This window comes from Columba livia, chromosome 23, assembly GCF_036013475.1.
Source record: "Columba livia isolate bColLiv1 breed racing homer chromosome 23, bColLiv1.pat.W.v2, whole genome shotgun sequence".
In the NCBI taxonomy this organism is placed as follows: domain Eukaryota; kingdom Metazoa; phylum Chordata; class Aves; order Columbiformes; family Columbidae; genus Columba; species Columba livia.
The window spans coordinates 6,612,629-6,629,575 of NC_088624.1; the positions used below are offsets into that span (position 1 = coordinate 6,612,629).

At 55.4% G+C, this 16,947-nt stretch overlaps 1 protein-coding gene across 1 annotated transcript; it reads right to left on the minus strand.

Moving 5' to 3' along the window:
* Positions 1–13,407: 13,407 nt before the first annotated feature.
* On the minus strand, positions 13,408–16,112 carry LOC110356676 (maestro heat-like repeat-containing protein family member 2B). The gene is made up of 8 exons (XM_065039499.1): positions 15,998–16,112; positions 15,649–15,771; positions 15,284–15,351; positions 14,813–14,945; positions 14,617–14,712; positions 14,064–14,168; positions 13,732–13,855; positions 13,408–13,585 (listed from the first exon to the last, which is right to left on the minus strand). The coding sequence occupies exons 1-8, from the start codon at positions 16,106–16,108 to the stop codon at positions 13,536–13,538; spliced, it is 810 nt and encodes a 269-aa protein (XP_064895571.1). The 5' UTR covers positions 16,109–16,112; the 3' UTR covers positions 13,408–13,535.
* Between the last annotated feature and the right edge of the window lie 835 nt (positions 16,113–16,947).

Sequence of the window (16,947 nt, forward strand, 5' to 3'; positions counted from 1 at the left end):
TGCAGCGTCCCCTGCACCTGGCGCAGCTCGGCCTCCTTGGAGCGCAGCAGCTGGCGGATCTGCATCGCCCGCTGCCACCGGATGAGCTCCCGCAGCTGCTGCAGCTCCCGCGCCTGCCGCTGCGCCCATGCAGAGTGCAGCCGTGTGGCCAGGAGCCGCCGGTCCCGCTCGGCCGCCTCCTTCAGCTCCCGGGTGTGCAGCGGTGAAGTGGCAGCGCAGCTCTCGGGCGCGGAGTCGCTCGGCCTCCAGCTCAGCCCGCACCCTCTCCAGCTGCCGCTGCCGCTCGTCCTTCAGCATCAGGCCCCGGCGGGGCGAGGGGCGGCTGAGCACCCCGGGCCCCCGGCCCACGCCCTGCTGGCTCCTGGCTGCGGCCATGCCAACCACACGCCGCCACCAACAGCCGCCGAGGCTGCGCGTCGCTCCCTCCCAGCAGCTGCTGCCGCCCTTGACCGCGCAGAGCGGACACAGCGTCTGCAGCCGGCCGGGCTGGGCGAGCGTGGCCTCAGCCCCGGGTCCTGGCCCCGGCACACAAAGCGGGTGGGGCCGCATGGCTTGTGAGGTGTGTCCTGGCCCCGAGCAGGCACCATTGCTCAGCACTTGGCAACCGGCTTCTTGCTGGATGGGGCTTCGTTTCCCTCTCAGCCCTCAGTGGTTCTGCACGTGAGGAGCTGCAGGATGTGACTGAAATACATCTTGACTGGAAAACTGGGGTTTGCTGATGGGCCTTCTCACACAGCGCAATTGGCCAAGGAAGCCATCGTGGGGCACCTAATGGCGTCTCCTGGGAACGTGCTGCAGTTCTTTTCAGAGGCTTTTTCAGTCCTTTGGACCAGACCGGCTCTGGACATCACGAGACACTTTGGTTATTTAAACTGAAAACAGAGCTGCCAGTTTTCCTCCCCGCACCTCAAAGTCCCAAGTGCCAAACCCTGGGGCCCCGTCACCTCCTGGGGCTCCCGGCTCAGGAGCGGTGGTGCTGGCCCAGACGCCGGTGCCCGCAGGGGGCTGGTGGCCAGGACATGGTGGCCCTGATGGGCTGATGGGGTCAACTTTAGCCCCAGGCCCAGCTGAGCCCAAGCCCGTTGTTTAGGCCCAGGGGCCCCAGGTCAGGGTCTTTGTGTGTGGATGGCAGTGGGGGGGTCTCCCCACAGGCCCTGGGACCTTGCCCCACTTCTCACCACCCACAGGGTCCTCACCGCCCCGTCCCACCACAACACGGCCCCTCGGGAGTCCCAGCCAGGGCAGGCACAGGGGACAGCCCGGGGCAGCTCCAGCCCTGCCACCCCTCTGGGCTTTCCCCCCTGTCACCACCATGGCAGGAACCCCTGCACCCACCAGGGACCTGGGAGGAGCCGAGGAGAGCACAGGGTGATGGGGGCAGAGGCAGCAGGTGCAAGGGGGGAGCTGGGGCTGATGGGGACAGCGGGGGCCCGGGCGAGAGGATCCCTGGCCTGCCGAGCTGAGGGACCCAGGGGCTGTGGGTTCAGCCGCCGGCCTGGACCCCCCTGGGCACACCGCCCCTGCCATGGCCGGGCTGGACACTGGCAGCCATGAGAAATGGGTCAGGGCCCCACGGGAGGAGCGTGGGGGATGGGGAGGAACATCCTCCCCAGGGGGACAGCGAGAGCCAGCCCAGCTGAGGCTGCTCTGTTGCTGAAGTGCTCGTTTGCTCTGAGCAGCTGATTGTTTTTCCTTGGAAAAGCACTTACCCCAGACAGGTGATCTGAGGGCTGATGTAGACAGGAGCCATGCAAACACCTGCCCTGAGTTCACTACCTGCTTCCCCTCCTGCTCCGGAGGCAGAAACGGGATTTCTTCCAGATGATGCCAGTTACCTCCAGACACCTATTTGACTGGATCTTGACGTGCTGCACAGAGGATCACCAGTGCTGCTCTACTGCTTTAACGTAGCCCAACTTGCACTGTGCTAACAGGCCTTGTTGCTGCACAGAGGATCACCGTCCTGTGCACTGGAGAGAGTTTGGGTCACCAAAACACAGGAAACCGCGGCCGTTCAATGTCGCTGCCATGCGAGAGACGGAACCGGACACACCAAGTGATGTTCACAGAGTTCACCTTGACCGCCCCACCACGCTGGCTTTGGGCCAAAAGCTGCCCTGTCCACACGCCGTGCAACAACGTGATTGGTTACAGCACGCGCTATCCAGTACCGTGATTGGCTGCACGCACTGTCCACGCGCTCTGCACGCGCGTGTCGGCGATTGCTCATTGGCTGGTACCTTCTTACAGGATTCCTTTTGTCTCTTTGGTCTCCGGCTTCACCTCCTGGCCGGGCTGGCGACGACCCCATCCCCCCGGGGGGCTCTGCCACTGCATCTGGGGGTCAGCATATGGGGTGCAGGGCTTTGAGGTGCAGGTTTCAGGTGTTCAGGACACTGGGGTGCAGGATTTGAGGGAGGGATCTGGAGGTGCAGGGTTTAAGGGTTCAGGATTTGGAGGTGTAGAGTTTCTGGGTACAGGGTTGTAGGGTTCAGGTTTTTGGGGTGCACGGTGTGGGGGTGCAGGGTGTGGGGGGCAGGACTAAGGATTGCAAGGTTTTGGTGGTAGGATTTGGGGTGTAGGGTATGAGGTGCAGGAACTGGGGGTGCTTGATTTGGGGGTTCAGGGTTTGGGGTGCAGTGTTTTGAAGTGCAGGGTTTGGAGGGGGGATGTTTTGGGGGGTGCAAGACTTGGCGGTGCAGGTTTTGGGGCTGCAGTGTTACGGGGGCAGAGGATTAGGTTGTTCAAGATTTGGGGATTCAAGGTTCTGGGGGCAGGGTTTTGGGGCTACAGGGTCTCGGGGTGCAGGTTCCAGGGATTCAGGATTTGGGGGTTTAGGGCAGTAGGATCTTTGGGTGCAGGAATTTGGGGTGCAGGGTTTGGGGGTGCCAGGTTTTGGGGAAGACAGGGTTTGGAGGGATGATTTGGGGGTGCAGGGTTTAGGGCAGCAGGATCTTGGGGTGAAGGGGTTTGAGGTGAAGGGTTGGGTAGGACAGGATTTTGGGGTGCAGGTGTTTAGGGTGAAACTTGTGGGGGGCAGAATTTGGGGTACAGGGGCTTGGGGGTGCAGGGTTTGCGGGTGCAGGATAAGTATGACAGCTGTATAATGTGAGTCAGTTCCAACATTCAAAGGTTTGTCACAGAACACCTCAAAGCGATCCTAACATCTGTCATCTCAAGAACTTGTTTGACCCTTGCTCTCTTTTTCTACCTTGTGTTTGCAGCACTGGGTATCTGAGTTTAGCCACGTCATTACAACTTTACGTGAGCGACCAGAGGCATCAGTAAATACAGTCTTGTCCCTTACTGGTCGTTGCTGACAGCAGCATCTGCCGTACAACAGTAAATCACCAATTTCAGCCCACAGTTTATGTTGAGGGTAATAAACTGATATGTTCCCTGCGTATGTTGCCAATGCAATCTGGAACTTCACATCCTCAGCTAATTACCATTGTGAATTCTCCTTTGTTGTAGGAATAAATATACCTTCAGGTCTACCGCAAACATACCATATAAACCTTCTCTGCCTTTAATTACTGGTTTGGCATACATTTCTTTTATTATCCAAACTGTTTTCATTGGCGTGTGAGCTAGAAAAACCCATACTGCCACAATCACCTTTCTCCTTCCTTGAGCTCTCCTGACCTGCGGTTCCACCACCAGCGTCTTCGTTCTTGATCCCTCTTGACTGGTGGGTGCACTCCAACCATCTTTATCCATCACTGGCCTGCACGGCCCTGCCCGGCAGCAGGAGCGTCTGGAGCTGCCGGCCGGTTCTCCAGCTTTAGGGTCACCCGCAGCAGCCCGCTCTCCTCAGCTCTGCACACCCAGCCAGTTGTGCCGCCCAGGCAAAGTCAGCTTCACCCTCTGCCCTACACGTCTGGCATTTACAGCAGCACACAACAGCATCCAGACAACTGTGAGTGGAGAGCTGGCCAGGCCCTTGCCCAGGTGAGATCCTCTTCCCCTACCTTTACCCGCTGGCAGACAAGCAGACACCTCTCAAGAGATGACCACCCTGCTCCCTTTACCGCTCCCGAGTCCAAGAGCCCGGCCCCTGCTCACCACCCCCACCTCCCAAAACCCAGCCAACAGCCCCTGCTCCCACTTTACCAGCAGTCAGCGCTGAAGACTTGGCCCAGGCTGTTGGACACCACCTTGGACAGGGAGACCCGGGCCCCTGAGCACGGTTTCTAGGGGTGGGAGGGGGCAGCACTCATCACAGGTTGATCCCTGTGCTTAAGGAGACATTCTCCTCCTCGCTGGCTCAGGCTGCTCATCTTCCTCCTCACTCTTGACTCGTAGCTCCATCACCTTCCTCCTCTTTTGTCCCCTCCTCACTCGCAGGTCCACCACTGTCATCTTCCTCCTTGTCCCCTCTTGACTCACAGGTGCGCTCCAATCCTCTTTCGTGATCCCTCTTCTGTGTCAGTACGAGAAGGCTGGGCACGTGAGAAACTGCAAGAGCCAACAGCATGAGAACAAGCGTTAGTGGAAAAATACAAGACTGTGTGCTATGTGATACATCAAGGACAGAGGGATTGATGCAGGATTGATGCATCAAGGACAGAGGGACAGCTTGTGATAGACAAAAAAGGCATTTATGGCAGTAACTTTGGTGGGAACACAAAATACATCACTTATGTAATGACTAACTTAGCTAATCAACAAATGCTTGAGCAAGCATCATAGCGAGTATAAACGCAAGCCTGAATTTGTAATAAACGTCTCTCATTGCACCTTAAAAGAGTCTGTACCTCATTCGCTACAAATGGCGCCCTGGAACAGGGACTTCCAGTGCGGCTGCAAAGGCAGCAGCCGTTCTGGCAGCGAAGCCCAATCGAACCAGGAAAAAGGACCGGGAACCAGGACAGGGCGCACCCACCACCAAGGAAAGGTGAGCGACTGGGAACGTGGGAGGGAAGTTATCCCTTGAACAGAGACAAACCCTGGATGTCCTTCAACATTTGCTACAAATGCAAATTCAGGATGTATCGGGGTCTGACTCGTTAATTTTTTCAGAATGGATTGCTAATCATGTGCTAGACTTTCCTACAGCTGGTACATTTCAGTTGGAGGCATGGCGCAATGTTGAATGAGAATTATATGAACAGGCAGTGACTGGAGATAAAGCTGCTTGCAAATATTTATCTACTTATCTGCTCTACTGCGCATGAGCAGAGGCTGCTTCAAGGCACGATGGGTTTGGTTCTCCATGTCTCTAAAGCCAAGAGTAATAAATGTGATCTGTGTTGTGGCGCAGGAACTTCATAGAATCATCGAATGCTAGGGATTGGAAGGGACCTCGAAACATCACCTAGTCCAATCCCCCTGCTGGAGCAGGAACATCTAGATGAGGCTACACAGGAACGTGTCCAGGCGAGTTTTGAATGTCTCCAGAGTAGGAGACTCCACAACCTCCCTGGGCAGCCTGTTCCAGTGCTCTGTTACCCTCACTGAGAAGAAGTTTCTTCTCAAGTTTAAGTGGAACCTCTTATGTTCCAGCTTTAACCCATTACCCCTTGTCCTATCACTGGTTGTCACTGAGAAGAGCCTGGCTCCATCCTCGTGACACTCACCCTCTGTATATTTGTAAACATTAATAAGGTCACCCCTCAGTCTCCTCTTCTCCAAACTAAAGAGCCCCAGCTCCCTCAGCCTTTCCTCACACGGGAGATGCTCCACTCCCTTCAGCATCTTGGTTGCCCTACGCTGGACTCTCTGCAGCAGTTCCCTGTCCTGCTGGAACTGAGGGGCCACAACTGGACACAATATTCCAGGTGTGGTCTCACCAGGGCAGAGTAGAGAGGAAGGAGAACCTCTCTCGACCCACTAACCACCCCGCTTGTAACCCACCCCAGGATGCCATTGGCCCTCTTGGCCACAAGGACACAGTGCTGGCTCATGGTCACCCTGCTGTCAACCAGGATCCCCAGGTCCCTCTCCCCTACACTAATGGATCATTCCTCAACTTATACTGGAACCTGGGGTTGTTCCTGCCCAGATTCAAGACTCTACACTTGTTCTTGTTATACTTGTTATATTTCATTACATTTTTCCCCACTCAGCTCTCCAGCCTGTCCAGGTCTCTGATGGCAGCACAGCTTCCAGTGTCACCACTCCTCCCAGCTTGGTGTCACCAGCAAACTTGCTGATAGTCACTCTAGTCCCTCATCCAAGTCATTGATGAATACATTGAACAGTACAGGGCCCAGCACTGACCCCTGAGGCACTGCACTAGATCCAGGCCTCAACTGGACTCTGCTCCATTGACCAGGACTCTGTGGCTTCTTTCCTTCAGCCAGTTTGCAGTCACCTCACTACCTGGTCGTCCAGACCACACTCCTCACTTTAGGTATGAGAATGCTGTGGGAGACTGTGTCAAATGCTTTACTCAAGTCAAGGTAGATCACGTCCACCGCCCTGCCATCATCTATCCACCTCGTTATATCTTTATAAAAGGCTATGAGGTTGGTCAAGCACAACTTCCCCTTGGTGAAGCCATGTTGACTGCCCCTAATGACCCTCTTCTCATTGATATCCTTGGTGCCATCTCAAGGCATAAGCCGTTCCATCACTTTCCCAGGGATGGAGGTGAGGCTGACCGGTCTATAATTACCCGGGCCTTCCTTCTTGCCCTCTTTGAAGACTGGAGTGACATTTGCTCTCCTCCAGTGCTCAGGCACCTCTCCCATCTCACAGGACTTGGCAAAGATGATGGAGAGCGGTCCAACAATGACCTCAGCCAGCTCCCTCAGCACCCGTGGGTGCATCCCATCTGGACCCATGGATTTGTGGATGTCCAGATTGCCTAATTGTTCCTTAACCCAGTCCTCATCAACCAAGGCAAATTCTTGCAGCGTCCTGACTTCCTCTGGGGCCTCGGGGGTACGGGGCTCCTCAGGACAGCCTCCGGCAGAGTAGACAGAAACAGAAAAGGCAGTCAGTAACTCTGCCTCCTCTGTATCTTCTGTCACCAGGCCACCCACCTCATTCATCCGTGGGCCTACATTGCCTCTGCTGTTAGTTTTATCTGCCACGTATTTGGAAAAGCTCTTTCTGTTGTCCTTGACCCCTCGTGCCAGTTTCAATTCTAACGAGGCCTTAGCTTTCCTAGTTGCCTCCCTACATCCCCTGACAACAGCCTGATATTCTCCCCAAGTGCCCAGCCCCTCCTTCCGTGATCTGTAAACTCTCCTCTTCCACCTGAGCTAACCCAGCAGTTCCCTGTTCAGCCACACAGGCCTCCTGGCTCCCTTCCTTGACTTCCTGCGTGTTGGGATGCTCTGATCTTGTGCCTGGTAGAGGAAGTCCCTGAATATTAACCAACTGTCTCGGGCCCCTTTACCTTCAAACAGCCTTGCCCATGGGATTTTCTCTAGCAATTGCTTGAAAAGGCCAAAGATTGCCCTGCTGAAGTCCAGGGTTGCAATTCTGCTTGCTGCTCTGTTCCTGCCGCACAAGATGCTGAACTCCACCTTGTCGTGGTCACTGCAGCCCAGGCAGCCCTCAACCTTTACTGCTCGACCAGACCCTCCTTGTTAGTGAGGATGAGGTCCAGCAGTGCACCTCTCCTGGTCGGCTCCTCCACTATTTGCATCGGAAAGTTATCTTCAATGCACTGGAGGAACCTCCTGGACTGCGCCCGGCTGGCTGAATGGTCCTTCCAGCAGACATCAGGGAAGTTCAAATCCCCCATGACAACCAGGGCCTGTGACTGTGAGGCTGCTCTCAGCTGCCTGTAGAAGGCCTCATCAGCTTCCTGACCTTGATCTGGTTGGATCTGTCTGTAATAGACACCCACAACAGCGTCTCCCCTGCCAGCCTGCCCCTTAATTCTCACCCATACACTCTCAACTTGCTCCTCATCTGTGCCCTGACAGTACTCAATACATTGTAGGTGCTCTCTCACATAGAGGGCAACTCCACCACCTCGCCTGGCTGGCCTGTCTTTCCTGACGAGGACATAGCCATCCATGACCACGTTCCAGTCATGTGAGCTGTCCCACCATGTCTCAGGAGTTGCCACCAGATCATAATCTCCAGGTTTCTAGCTCCTCCTTCTTGTTCCCCATGCTGCGTGCATTGGTGTACAAGCATTTCAGGGAGCAAGCTGAGCATTCTGATTCCACCCTAGGGGGATGGGAGGCCTCCCAGTCCCCATCAATTCTAGAATGCTGCCCCACTGATGCAACCCCATCCCCCTTCAAGCCTAGTTTAAAGCTCTCCAAATGAGCCCTGCTAATTCCTGACCCAGCATCCTTTTGCCCCTGCAGGATAAACAATTCCCACGCATCACTGTGTGGACTGGTGTCCTACAAATCCAGCCATTATCGAAGAATCCGAAGCCCTGTCTGTAGCACCAGTCTCAAAGCCAATCGTTTACGGATTGAATTCTTCTATTCCATCCCACGTTGTCACCCAAAAATGGAAGGAGTGACGAGAAAATCAGTTGAGCTCCAGACTCTTTCACCATCCATCCCAGAGCCTTGAAGTCTTTCTTTATTCCCCTCATACTGTGGGGTGCAGCCTCCTCCCCACCTGTCTGGAAGATCAGCAGTGGGTAGTAGTCTGTCGGGTGCACCAAGTCAGGGAGTGCCCTGGTGATATCCCTGACCCGGGCCCCGGGTAGGCTACAAACTTCCCTATGACGAGGGCCAACTCTGCATATTGGGCCCTCCGTCCCTCTCTGAAGGAATCGCCTATTACAGTCACCCTTCTTTCTTTCTTGTCAGAGGCAGTCTTGAGGTGTGGAGTTAACTGCCTCTTCCTACGTGTCCCTGTAGGCGGATCTTGCACCGTGTCCTCACCCACCTGCTCTTCAAGCTCCAGGGATTCAAACTTGTTACAGAGGAGCACCTGGGGACGTAAAGCAGGTAGGGAGGGGGGGTTTCCCGTGACACCCAACGGGAACTCGCTTCCAATCCTCCTCATCTTTTAGGTCACTTACCTCTGCGCGACAGCGACAGGGCAGGGGCTGTCTTGGGTCTTCCGCCTCTGCCCGACAGATAGGGGGTCCGTCACCTTTTGGGGGGTATCCCCCTGGGGCCTTTCTGAGTGGCACACCAGGGAGTTACTCCACCAGTTTATCTCCTTTCACACTCCCTGATGGTCCTTAGTGTCTCGACCTCCTCCTTGAGTTTTGCAACCATGCTGAGCAGATCTTGCACCTGCTCACACCCCACACAGGTCAAATTCTGGCCTCCCTCCCCCACAGCAGCAGGCTCTGGCACTCCCCACAGCCGGTGACCTGAACAGCCACGGTTCAGGGTAAGGTCTCTGTTCCAGTCGCCACAGTCTTTTTCAGGCAAGCTCCTCGGCCCGCGCGCTTCTGCAGCGTGGCTCCGCCCATCCCGCGCAGGAGCCAATCCCGTCCGCGCCCGCCACCGGGCCCCGCCCCCCCTCCCGGCCCGGAGCCGCCGGCGGCCGCAGAGCGGCGCTGTCCGCCCGCAGCGCGGCCCCGGCCCCGGCGGGTCAGCGGCAGCGGGGCCGGGAGCGCTCGGGCTGCGCCCGCCCGGGACGGCCCGGGACCGAGGGCTCCGCCGCTGCAGCCCGTTTCGTGCCGTTTGCACCCCGGCTTACACGGCTGCAGCCTTCCTGCTGCTGCAGCTCACACATCTTTCTTCCTTCGAACCGCACAGCAGGTCACACTCACAAACGTTCCGTGCTCGTTGGCATAAGAATATCTGCAGAAGAATCTACAAACATTACACAGATATACCACCGACCACAGCTTTCTGAGCTTTCAGGTTAGAGTTCCTGCAGATACCCATGTTTCAATCAAACAGACACCACCAGCAGAGCTGCTGCCTCTGCCGTCTTTGCTCAGAAAGCAGTGACAACACCAGAAAACACGTTGGCAGCCGGTGCTTTGAGCAGTGAAGGTGGGATCTACAAAAGTCTGATTAAACCAAGCAGCCTGAGGTCTTTATCAAGCTGCAGATCTGCCAGGAATGCTGAAATGCAAGAGTTTACTCCTGCACTATTCCACAATGGAACAGCCGCTTCATATCAAAAATCATCTCGAAGTTCCAAACCAGTACATTAAAAAGCTGTCACTAGGTATTAGAAGACCACTGCAAGATCTTATTGCTTTTGAGTTAAATAACAATTTTTCAATAAACCAAAGCCCAATCAGTTTCTGCAGTCTGTTGCGCATCCTCCTGTTCATTCATTAGCACTGCAGCAATCAGTTTTTATACAATGTCTCAACAGAGGCGATTGAAAAACCCCAAACAAAACTTATTGAAGCCCACGGACCCCCCGCCCTCCCTGCCCCCCTCACCCTGAGCCCCACGATCAGCACCTGGTGCGGGAGAGGAGCACAACTCGACAGACAGAACCAGAAATGCGACTGCGGGGAGAAGGAAACACCAAGGGAGTTACAGCTTCCTTAACGTTCCAAATCTGACGTCTTCCAAACCAAAGCACATAACCCTCATCATTTAAAAAGCAAAGTTGCTCTATACGTGTCTGATCCTCACCCAGCTGAGCGGTTCTCAAGTCCGCTGAGCTCCACTGTGCAGCCGCCCCCGCGTCTGTGTCCCCTTGTCCGGAGTCCCCAGTCGCGGGACAGTGAGCGGGGTTGGGCTCCAGTGACAAAGAAAAACACAAAGAGTGGAACTGGGAAAGTGATTAAAACAGGAAACCTGAAAGGCAGTTTAATTTTAATAACTTATTTTTACACTGCTAGAAGCACATGAAGTACGGGGGGCACGAACTCTGTTACTACACATATGTGCCTTATTACATAAGCACAGGAACCAAGGAAGTAGCATTCCTTCTGTTTTTGATGTAATGATGAGCTAATCCATCTCCTGAGATGGCTTCCAGACCCGATTTAGTATCTACACCGTGTTTACTGCAGATAAATCCCCCAGGTCAGCATTAATCGAAGACAATGTGCAGAATCAGCAACATGCAGGGAAGCACAAGATCCTGGATTCCTTAGAAGAGTCTGCTTCTAAAATTGTCTAAAAATGCTACAGAAATCGTAGCAGATAAACAACAGTAGCCACATTTTGTTCTATGGCATTTACATAATGTTGATCCACCTGTATTAACTTGTGCCCTTTCGGAACAGAACTGTAAACTCAGAGTGTTCAAAGACTTCTTTCTTTTGAATGGAATATGCTCATCTTTTCCTTTCATTCTATCTTCACAAATTATTTAGCAGGGAAAAAAACAGGTTAAAAGTTGCTGCTATCTAAACGATGTTGTCATAACTATACAGACTGAACCTGAGCATGCAGTGATTATTTTACAGGTGGACATATATCAGTTCAGCAATATTCGTTGAGTTTGATTGAATCACACGTCTCTTGTGATAAAGATCAAGGCTACATGATCCAGCTTCAGGTGCACTGACTCACACTCTGCTGGTGTGTTTTGTTGAGTTTGCCTGGACCACTATGAAGCAACAGGAAAAAATATCCACACACAACAAGTATAACATCAGCGATGCCTTTAATTGTTTTTAATGTATACATTATGTACACTCAAATACTTCCAACTAGTCACAGAGGTGGAGACAAACTCACATTCTTTGAAAAAGGTATTGGCTGACTTCTACCCATTTAATCTGAGAAATTCACTTTTCTTGGCAAAATACTTGAGAAAAACATCACTGTCATAATAAAGATTATTTCCACTACGTGTCACCTGACAAATCATTTCAATTCAAACATATTGAGTCACATTGCATATTTTACAGATTAGAAAAAAGCGGTTTAAAATAAATTTAATACGATGCATTAAAAATAAACTACTACCTAGTTGAACACACTCAGAAACCAAAGAGTAAATGTCCAATGAGGTTTCCAGGTAAGAGTATCCTACAGATTTGAGGTGTGCTTTGGGACACTCAGCGCCTCCCTGTTCACCGTACGATATATGAACTGCAGCAGTTGAGACCCTGGGATGTGTAACATGTAAAAGCCATGAACATTAAAATAATGTTTATAAATCACAAGCATGTTATTTGGCTCCTTTATTGACTGAAAGTGGCAGGAGTGAAGCATCCAAACGTGATTTGTCCCACATTCATTCTTCACCACTCTGCAGCTGTTCTAGCAGGAGCTTCACAGATGTTTTCCCCATTTAAGAGTTTAGATGCCAAAAGATCCCAATAAGAACCATAATGCTTGTTTACGTCTAGAATTGTCTTAAATATACGTCCTTCTATGCATGTTTCAGAGACCGCAACGCTGCTTTGTGTGTTAGCACGTAACATACGCCACTAAAGCTGTTTCAATTAACCGACTAGACGAAGTTTTCCTCTGGAATTCAATACACGTGCATTAAAACCCCTCCAACCCAGAGCCCAGCTCCACTAGGCCACAGCTCTTCAGGGTCAGCTGCAGTTTGGCGGTTCCTCACTTCCCAGCGGCATCGCCCCGGCCGCCTGGTTCTGAACCGCACGGGCTCCAGCCCCAGACACAGCCCTGGAAACGCCAGCGGCACAAACTCCCGCTCAGCGCAAAGGGCGGGAGACAGCGGGTGCGGGTCCAGGCAGTGCTGCTGTCCTGAACCCCAGGGCCTGCAGCCAACTGCCCACGTGCACCCAGACTGGAGCTGGCGTTGGACCTTCTCCTCTGCTCCGACAGAAACCCAAGTGGATGGCCAGAACCACAAAACCAAAAGGAATATCCTTCTTCCACCTTCCTTCCTTTCCTACGGTCACAAACCATAAGGCTGAGCTCGCCAACCAAGCTGTCTCAACAAAACCGAACCGAAGCATCTTTGGAATGAAGCACATACCTGGGCATGACCATGTTCCCAGAAGATAAGAGAACGGGTGTCGATTTCCCCCCCTAGAAAGCGAGTCATGTCCATACCATTTACATCAATTCTGACAACTGGGGGCTCAGGGGCTGCTTCCCGGGTGAGGGGGCACCGTTCCCGAGGGCTCGGCCCCACCGCCCGGCAACACCACCCAGTGACACTGCCTGGCCACACTGCCCAGTGATACTGCCTGGTAATACCGCCCGGCATCTCAGCGCCGCTGCCACGGGAACAAAACACACCATGAGGAGCGACTGAGGGCTCAGCCACAGCTCCACTCTGGTTCTGAACGTTCCCCAGCACAGGCTGATGTCCCCACTGTAACACACAGAGGTGAGGGGGAACCTCCCCCTCCCACATCTGAAACTCCATTTAGAAGATAAAGAGATTTTACCAAGAACGTATCAAATATTAACACCATAGGATCAGGCAGCACATCTGTACCACACTGTAACCTGAAATGGGACTTTCAAAGCTGCTGCTGGGATGTCTCCGTTGCTGACGCTGTGTGAGCCGACGCAGGCGGGCGGCAGAACAACCAGAGGCCACAGGTGCGACACAAAGAGCAAATGTATTGTTGTTCCCTGCTGCCGGGGGGATTCCCAAACACACCTCAGCTCCCAGCAGAGCTCACACCAGTGCAGCCGCAGGGCTGCGGAATTCAGGAGCATTCAGAGACTGGGGCAGTTCCCTTGGAGTGCAGCCTCCATATCAACATCTTGCAATAACTGGCCATGCTGTGGGTACGGCTGCTACGCTGAGCCAGTGGAGCTGCTCGGTGCCCAGCCGGAATATCTTGACACTGTTAAAAATAAAAGGTTATCAGATGGCTGCTCTTGTCTAGTTTGCAATTTCTTTAAATGCAGTAATGCTGAGGGGGTTTAGGGTTTCACAAAACTATTTAAAGAAGACAATTTTACTCATTACACAAGTGCCTGCTCTCCTCACCTTGCATTTGGTCCAGGTAGCTGATGCAGAGCCATGCCCTGTGGCGGGACGAGTCCAGGCAGTCACTGGTCAGAGAGACCAGCAGTGCCACCAGGGAGCCCAGCTGCCGGCAAGGGCGTCCTCTCTGCAGGGAGAGCAGCAGGACAAGGGTCACAGGTGCCCCAGCACCCGCTCGCCTTGGTCGCCCGTCCCGCTCCCTGAGCAGCAGCCGGGCAGAGGGGCCGGCAGGAGCTGCCCAGGAACCCAGACCCAGCACCCAGCCGGGCAGGGCTGCCTTGCGGGGCCAGGAACGGTGCGGGGGGACACCAGGGTGTGCGGGGGTCCCTACTCACCGTGAGCTCAGCTCGCTCCTTGCAAGCCCTCAGCACACGGGCACAAACCCGCAGGGCTCTCTCCCGCTCCCAGTCTCTGTCGGAGCCCAGCCAGTGCTGCAGGACCTGGGGCAGGGTGCATTTCTCTCACAACAGGGATCTTCCTCTCCTGGAGATTCCTCTCCGTCCTTCTCTGGCCCCTTCCGGGCACGGCCCCCAGCCCCACAGCGCCCTGGCCCTGCAGCCTCCGCTGCCTCACTCTCTCCAGCCAACCCTGCCCTGGGCCAGGTGCTGCTTCCCTGCCAGCGTGTCCCCGCTCCAGCCTTCCCCGGGCTGCTGTCACCCAGCCCATGGCCGGCTCTCGGCTTCCCCTCGGCCTGCGACCACTTCTCTGCCCGGCCTGAGGCCGCAGTGGCCGGCGCTGCTGTGCCCCAGCTCAGCCCCTGACTGGACACACGGCCTCAGGGCTAGGGGCCACAGCCCTACGTTCCCGTAGGAAAGGGGTGTCCACCTACTGCCACCCGCTAAATCCTTGATTCCCTGCCCCTGCAACGCTTTCCCCATGGCTACTCACAAGGAACACATCATCAAAGCCAGCCGAGGGCTCCTCTGCCGCCAGGAGAGTCTCGATGAGGTGGCCCAGATCTTCAACACTTCTCCTGTGCAGAAGCTGGAAGCAGGAGAGGAGAGCTGAGGTTCTGCGTCACGGGGGCTGCCAGGGCACACCGAGGGGATCCTGACCCGGGGTGGCAGGCACTGCCCCGTGGTACCTGCATGTTCAGAGCTGCCCGCACCGTCCTGCCCCTCTTCATCCCCTCCTGGGAAGGAGAGGACAGGACAGCCTGGCAGCACACTGCCAGCAGGCTGCGGTTCTCCTCCCTGCTCAGCGCTGGCCTCAGCTTGCTGGCCAGGGGAAAAAGGAAGAGAAAAGAGAAAGGGGATTTACCAGCCCTCTCCAGAGTGGCTCAAACCATGCCTGGGTTCCTCCTAATCGAGGGCCCCAAACCCACCAGCCCCAGCCCCTGCCAGCAAGCGCTGCCCTCAGCTCCAGCAGCTCCTGCCTCCCCCCGGGCAGCAGCAAACCCCCAGCCCAGGGTAAGGAACCCCTGGGGCTCAGGAGACACCCAAAGTGGGGAGCAGCCTCCCACTCCACAGCCCCAGCAGCTCAACACCACTGGGGCTGCCCTGGCCACCTGGGATGGGGCACACAGGGAGTCCCCAGAGTCGGGAACAGCCCTCACCTCAACTCCTCCAGGGCCTGAAACACTCCGTACACCAGGGAGTCCGCAGGCTCCTCCTTGATCCAGTCCTGCAAGTCACAGAGACACAGGCGCAGAGTTGTCAGTAGACATGGACACGGGACGGCCCTCCTGCCTCCCCCGGGACCGGCTCTGCTGCCAGGCCTGGGCAGACACTGCCCCGTCACCCCACGGGTCCCCAAAGGCACCGAGGGAGGGACCTTGCTCCACAGCCACCCTGCACCCCAGGGCCCCCCAGCTCAGGACACAGCTCCAGGAGCTCGCGAGAAGCCCAGAGACCATCGCCCATCTGGGGAAAGTGCAGCCCAAAGCTCCCCCGTGTGACTGTCCCTGCTGCAGGCACTCACCAGCAGGGTCTGTGTCACCTCCTGCTTCGAGGACAGCTCAAAGCTGCCAGCATCACCCACAGTCTGGATGGCAGAGCTGACCTCAGTGACACTCTGCACCAGGGCGAGCTTGAGCTGCATCTCCTGAGGGCAAAGAGAGCAAAGCACCCCTTGAACTCTCTGCAGGGCTGAGAGGTGGAAGAAGAGTATCAGCAGGGGGACACACAGGGGTTTGCATCTGGATGTTGAGGACAAACCCTTCCTTGAGGGATCTTTAGAAAGAGTTTGTCCATCTTGGTACACCCCGGCCCCAAGAGGCTGGAATGAGGGCACCCAGGTGTCCCTGTCCCTGCACGGCTCATGCTCCTACCCTCTGTGTGACTCTGGAGAGCTGCAGGATGGTGCCCATGATCTCCCTATCCACACGGGCGAGCAGCTGCTCCCTGGGGGCACGCAGAGCGATGCCGCTGTACACGCACATCAGAGCAGCACGAGTGCCCTGAGGTCTCTCTGTGCCCTGCGGCAGCTGTGCCTGTGACAACAGAGATGCCCCCAGACGTCAGCCCCGGTCCTGCCCCGCACCCTCACCAGCTCCTTCCTTCCCCGGGCACCTCCCGGCAGCTCCTCGAGCTGCGAGCTCCGGGGCCGGGAGCTCTTCCCGTCCTGCAGCCGGGGCTCTGGCACGGGATGGGGAGCAGGGAGCAGCCAGCATCGCACACACTGCTGGCGGATTTACCGCTGTCCTTCCCAACACAGCTCAGGGGCCCCAATGCCGGGACATCCCCTCTGAAACACAGGTCTTGGGCAGCTCTTACAAGAGGGCTGATATAAACACAGCTGCCACAGTTTGGCTACAGAAGGTGTAGAAGTGGAAATAAGGTCAAAAAAAAGGAAAGCCAAAGAGTGAAAGCCTGGATCCTTTACCTTCCAGCCCGTGGAAGTCTCATAAAACCTGTCTCTGGTAAAAGCGGTCACTGTGTCCAAGACCAGGTTGAAGTGGGTCTCAGCAGCATGGGACACCACAGAAATCATCCCCTGCAACCACAGGGAAATGGGGAGTGGGCTCCAGCCCGAGCACTCAGCCATGGCCAGTGACAACGGCCAGGCAGGACGCTGCAATAAGGGGGAAAGAGCAGCGATGGGCACATCAGGGAGGTCTGGAGCAGGGCCAGGAGCAGCTCTCCCTCTGCCCCAGCAACAGGCAGAGGATGCTCAGGACATGAGCATCACCTCACCTGGGTCTCAGAGAGCTCCGCAGAGTCTGTGTCCTGGAGGAACCTCAGCACCTGCCCTTGGACGTGGCTGAGGTCCCGACAACCT